Source organism: Antrostomus carolinensis, unplaced genomic scaffold, assembly GCF_000700745.2.
Source record: "Antrostomus carolinensis isolate BGI_N321 unplaced genomic scaffold, ASM70074v2 scaffold24751, whole genome shotgun sequence".
NCBI lineage: Eukaryota > Metazoa > Chordata > Aves > Caprimulgiformes > Caprimulgidae > Antrostomus > Antrostomus carolinensis.
In genome coordinates this window covers 6,127-12,007 of record NW_010295200.1, presented here as the reverse complement: position 1 = coordinate 12,007, position 5,881 = coordinate 6,127, and the positions used below count along the sequence as shown (strand labels likewise).

The following is a 5,881-nucleotide window of genomic DNA, read 5'->3' as shown; positions in this document are numbered from 1 at the left end:
TTTTATGGTTTTGGAGTGTCATCTCTGCCTTGCTTGTAAATACAGATGGCTTGACTGTCTCCAGGGATGTGCTGTGGGGTCCCCTCAGCATAGGGGAGGGAGCACAGGCACTGAGCTGGGTTAGGCACCAGAGCACTGGTCCCAGGGCTGCCCTTGCCACAGCCTGGCCCTAACCCCTTGCTACCCCCTGCAGAGTGTCCTGCCGAGATGGCGAGTGCCCGTGGGACAGAGCCTGATGCTGAGGATGCAGCTGAGCCCGAAGAGGCCATTGACAAGGAGGTGATGCCCTGTGAGAGGATGGAGCTGAGCCAGCGCCTGGCTGTGGAGGAGCTCATCACCACTGAGGCCAGCTATGTCCACAACATCCAGCTCTGTGTGTCAGACATCCGGGCACACCTCGAGAAGAAGCAGGTGAGAGGGGGTACGTCCCTGCGCCCAGGGGCTGGGGACCATAGGGTGAGTCTGCCAAGATCTGCAATATGCCCAAATCACTGCAGGGAGGTCACCACGTGCTCACCTTCCGCATTCCTGGGCTCCCCTCAATCAGCCAAGGTCCTGGGCCGGATGGACATTGGGTCTTACCCAGTCCAGCCGTTCCATGGCTTTAACCCTGTATCTGTAACATGAAGAGGTCTCAATGCCCCACTCAGGACCACAGCCATGTCTCAGCATCCCCAGTCCCTCCTGAAACAGAGCATTGCTCCAGCTCTGCAGGTGTTGCGTCGGGCAGCTGGAAGGACATGAGTACTCAAGAGGGCATAAGTGCCTCCAGAATGCATGGTCCACCTCTGTCTAGTGTATTTGGCTTACCCTGGGGCATCTTTGTTCCCTTCAGCTGCCTGATCTTGACCTGGAAGGACTCTTCTCAAACACTGATGACATCCTCCACATTTCCAGACGGTTCCTGAAGGGTCTAGAGGCCACAGCCACCCAGGAGCACGAGCAGCTGCTCTGCATCAGTAAGTAGTGCAGGGCTGAGAGCTGACCCATGCCTGCCCATGCCTTTGTGGTGCTGGCAGTGCCTCTGCCTGGTGCTGTGCCTGGCTGCAGCCCCCAGCCCACCCGCTCCAGTGCCTCCTGCACCTCCCTCTGCTCCGGGAAGTGCTGCTGCCTGCACAGCGTTGGCTGTGGGCAGCCACCCATGATCACCCTGCAGGGGTGAGGCAGACCTGCCAAGCCCACAGAAAGCGAGGGTGGGGGGCAACATCAGGCCCCGCTTAGCAGAGGTGCCCAGGGATGCAGAGAACTGCCCTGGCACGTTTGGCTGGCATTGCTCTTCCAGCTTCACCTTTCCAGCAGACTGGAGAGAAACCTTCACTTTTCTCTGAGGATGTAGCAGAGGACCATGATTTCCAGCCTTGCTCTCCTTCCCCAGGTGCCCTGTTCCAGGAGTTCAAGGAGGAGATGGAGATTGTCTACAAGATCTACTGTGCCAGCTATGATCACGCCCTCCTGCTGGTGGAGAGCTACCGCAAGGACCCCAGGCTGCAGGAGGAGATCTTGGAGACCCTACATGCAACAGTGTAGGTACCTAATGCTGAGGCCACCATCTTCCTCTCCATGTTCTACCTACTGGCCTTGCCCTTCTCTTGGGACAAGCTGCCTGCATAGGTATCTACAGACCCTGTCTGCTCCATGCCTTCACACTGCTCACAAGCCAAAGAGGCGGTGTCCACAGAGAGCACACATTCCCCAGCTTGAGCAGAGAGATGGGCTGGCCCCAGGTGACCTGCTGGACCCCTCCTGCACTCTCAGGGAGGTCACAAACACTGTCAGAGCCAGGAGAAGCAGGAGTGGCAGCAGAGGAGCTGCTGAGATTTTCTGCTCCCTGTTTCTGGGCACAGAACTCCCTTAATGAGCTCTGCCCAGTGCGTGGGTAGAAGGGGAGTCCTGCCTGCAGCCTGCCTGCACTGTGCCCGCACCCTCCCTCCCCACTGCTCCCGGAGCGAGCGCTGGTCCTGTGCCTCCTAGTGAGACAAGCACGGCTCTGTTCAGGGAGGCAGGCGCCTGCCGGGGCTGGCACTACCTTCGGGGCTGGCAGGGACAACATCCCCCTGCCAGAGATCCTGGGGGTGGCCCCACAGCTGGCAGTGAGCAGTGGTTCATAGCCAGAACCCCCCCCACAGCTGCTGGGCACAGCTCGCCTGTGGGTCCAAAGCAGTGAAGCTTCCTCACAGCTGGAGAGGCACTGCTTTGTCCCCAAAACTCTCACAGAGAAGCGCAGGGCAGGAGGGCAGCCCTCCACACCGACCTCGAGCAATTCCCCTCTCCATCAGGCCTCACACAGGTGCGTCGGACCTCAGCTTCTTCCTGGTGATGCCAGTGCAGAGGGTCACCAAATACCCGCTGCTGCTGGGGAAGATCCTGGAGAACACCCCCACCAGCGCCAGCACCTACCCAGCCCTGCAGGCAGCCGTCCGCGCCATGGCCCAGGTCAACGCCAACATCAACGAGTACAAACGGCAGAGAGAAGTAGGTGAGCGGGCAGGGGGCATGGCACAGGCAAAGGGCATGATGTCTGGGGAGCCCCAGCCCAACCCTAGTCCTCTCCCCTTGGTGTTGCACTAATTCCTACTTAAATCAGTTCAAAGCTCTCCTACCCGCCACCCGTCCTGCCTGGTGGAGCCGCAGGCTGGTGCAGGCAACTCCTGGCACTGCTCTGGTCCTGCACATGCCACTCCGGGCAAGACCTGAAGGCAGCAGGAGCAGGGTGGCATGAGGGGGCTGAACACAAAACCAGTCTGTCTGCATTCCTGGGGCTGGGGAGGAACAGTGCTGCCCTTGGGACAGGAGAAATCAGGCTCCCCACAAAGGGGAGCTTGCTCTTCTTTTTGGTTTTCATAGTACTTTCCCCGGGGCTGCCCTTCTTTGATGTGGGTTGTGCTTATCCTGTTGATCGTGACTTGTCAGCTCTGGGTCTCGGTGCTGCTCACCCATGTTGCCTGCTCAGGCTGCTGAGGATGCTGCCATGAAATTTCCTCTTCTGATCTTTTTTCCTCCCACCTTGTGTGCCCCCACCCGAGGCAGCAACCAAATATAACAAGGCTGAGCACCTGACGCTGCGGGACCGCTTCGCACGCCTCAACACGCACTCCATCGCCAAGAAGACCACGCGGCTGAGCCGGCTCTTCATGCACGAGGCCGGCATCGTGGCCAAGGTGAGCAGCCCACACCCCACTGCCTGCACCCGTGGACCTGCTGCCTCTCCTTGGGCCGTTTCTGGGGCTTTCCACCGCCTCCTGAGATGTCTCACCAGCTGGACCAGGAGAGCGGAGCCGAGGTGGCATGGTCGATGCTGACACCCAGTGGCCTGTGCTGTCATATAAGGCACAGTCTCATTTTCGAGCAGCCTAAGGGTGGCTCCTGGTCCTCCATCCCAAGGATCAGCAGGGTAGGAGGGATGCAGGTGCACACCTCGCTCCCTGTCTCGGAGCACTGCAGGGGAGTGACCCACAGGATCCTTGGGCATCGCAGTGAAAAGAAAGACACCCTGGTGTTCCCCAGCCCCACAACCACAGCAAAAGCCCTATTTCTACCTGCATCCCAAGCACCCTGGCTCTTAGCCCTTTCAGATTCCTGGAGCCTCTCAGGGTCTCCTCCACCTGTTCCCAGCACTGTGAGCTTCAGGCGGGTGCCTGGCTGCTTTTTATGTTAGCACCCAGCACCCTGCCTGAGGCATTGCCTGGCCTGCCCGTGCTGGAGATAAGCTGCCCCTTGCCTTGCAGACAGAGGACAAGGAGTATGATGACCTGGAGGAGAAGTTCCAGTACGTGGTGTCCAGCGTTGCCATGCTGAAGGAGAATGTGGCATCCTACCTGGGCCATTTAGAGGTAAAACCCTGATAATTTGCAGGCACTTGGCCCCATCCAGTCCTCAGGACCTGTTTCTTGGGGTTACAGACTACTTTCAAGCCCTACGGAACCCAGTGTCAGTTGGGGATGTTCAGTGACTTGCATCTCAGCTTAAGATGTTGTACCAGGCGCTTGCACAACATCCAAAGTTCACTCAGGTCCAGCAGAGCTTAAAACAAAGTCAAGGCTTCATTGACACATTCTGAGCTGGGTGTCATTTGAGAATAATTGGTCCTTAAACTGATCATTATTTCAAGGCATTAAATAGCCGAGGAGGCTGCGTGGTGTTCAGCTGGGAATTCTTGCATAATGGGTATAAGGTAGAAGTGTTCCCAAATCAGGGAAATGGCCAACTTCCCTTCTGAAATGACCCAGGTGAGTAGCTGCTGTGATTTGCTCATGGAAATCCCTTGGGGCATCCAAGGGAAATAAAAGTATGAGCAATGGCAGAACTTAAAATCCCCAGACACTGTATTATCAGGAAAGTCTCAGGAAATGGCAGAAGGTTCAGAAATCAGCAATTCGGGGGCTGGAAAGACCTTGTCATGAAAATATTGACAAGGGCTCCCCATATAAGATTGGTAAGGGGGAAAGGAGATAGATAGAAAGACTCTCTGTAGCCCAAAGAGTGGGTAAAATAGGGTTAGAATAGAAAACATGAGGAGAGCAACGAGACGTGGCATCAGCTAAGCGAACAGGGTATGGCCATTCCTTGGGACATCAAGTGCTCCTGGGGACCTGCCTGGCACTGCCCCGTGGTGAGCTGCTTCCCTGTAAGCCAGCTTCTTGGCTTCAGCCAGGACATCAAGTGTCTGCAAGTAGGCTGGGCAGCCTAGGTAATAAAGTGTGGTTAGGAGTCATGCTGGGGCTTGGATGCAGCTTCAGAGGAGCTGCTGGTGGGGGAAGGTGGGGATGCATGCATGCCTCGTCTCTCTCCCTCTGAAAGCTTCTCAAAGACATCCTGAGGAGAGAATGAAGACGTTCTCATAGGGCAGAGACAGCCTGCCCTCTCTGTGAGATGGCTGGCAGTTTCCTCTTGTGCATCGGTCTGTACCAGTGCCCCCACCACGAGAAGAGGCAAGTCTTGGTGCACACAAGACCATCACAGCCACCTCTGCTTGTGTGAGAGCTCCTGTAGGGTTGAGGAAAAGCACACAGGTCTCAGAGCTGCTGCCTTGTGCTCAAAGGGTCAATCCCTTTCCCCTTTTATATTCGCATCTCCAGTTCCTCCTCTGGCAAGGAGGACTACAAAGACATGGTTTCCTAAACATGACCACAGGCAAAAAGACAGGATTTAGAACAGAGATCAGGACCCTCTAAGAGAGAGGCCTGTGGCAGCCATGGTTGATGAGAATCAAACAGAGACTGCTCCAGGACTGACTGCAGGAGCAGTGTTCCAAGGGGCAGCCAAGCTGAGCCCAGGAGGAGCAGGGGGCCAGGCTTCCCTTGGCACCAGCAGCAGGCTGGGGCTCTGGGAGCTCAGCACTCCTTTCTCTGGGTCTAGAGGTTGTGGGTTAAAATCTGCCCCCAGACAGGAGGGGGCTGCTGCCCTCAGAGTTAACATTAGAGCAAAGCTGCTCAAAGCAGAGGAGGGTCTCCACCCAAACCATCCCTAGCTGCATTCCTTTCCCACCAACCTCACTCCATGCACAGGCAAGGGAACATTTTGTACACAAATACAAGAAACTCCATGGAGCTACTGGAGCACCAAACCCAAGTGTCAAAGCACCAGGCAACATCAAGCTGAGGCAGGCTGCCTGGGGCCACAGGGCAGCCTTGGCCACCTTACTGGAGTAGGAGGGCTTTAGCGAGCTGATGCATGACCCCTGCTCAAGGGGAGAGGGTTGCTAACACCTAAGTGAGCTCCCTGGCTTGCAGACAAGGGTAGCCCAGAGCATCAGTCCCACTGGGCTGCTAGCACAGAGCACCCAGGCTGGGACACCAGCATGTCTTTGGGAACACAGCGGTAGGTTACAGATGGGTTAGCTGGTGTTGGGACACTTCTGCAGTGTGGGTCTGATGGCTTTCTC

At 56.7% G+C, this 5,881-nt stretch overlaps 1 protein-coding gene across 1 annotated transcript in view; it reads left to right on the top strand.

Moving 5' to 3' along the window:
* Positions 1-207: 207 nt before the first annotated feature.
* ARHGEF37 (Rho guanine nucleotide exchange factor 37) overlaps positions 208-5,881 on the top strand; it is a 9,922-nt gene continuing 4,248 nt past the window's right edge. Inside the window, 6 exon segments of the mRNA XM_029087454.1 lie at positions 208-411; positions 836-959; positions 1,376-1,523; positions 2,277-2,476; positions 3,028-3,158; positions 3,726-3,869. Of these exon segments, the coding sequence (XP_028943287.1) occupies positions 208-411; positions 836-959; positions 1,376-1,523; positions 2,277-2,476; positions 3,028-3,158; positions 3,726-3,869 (951 nt within the window).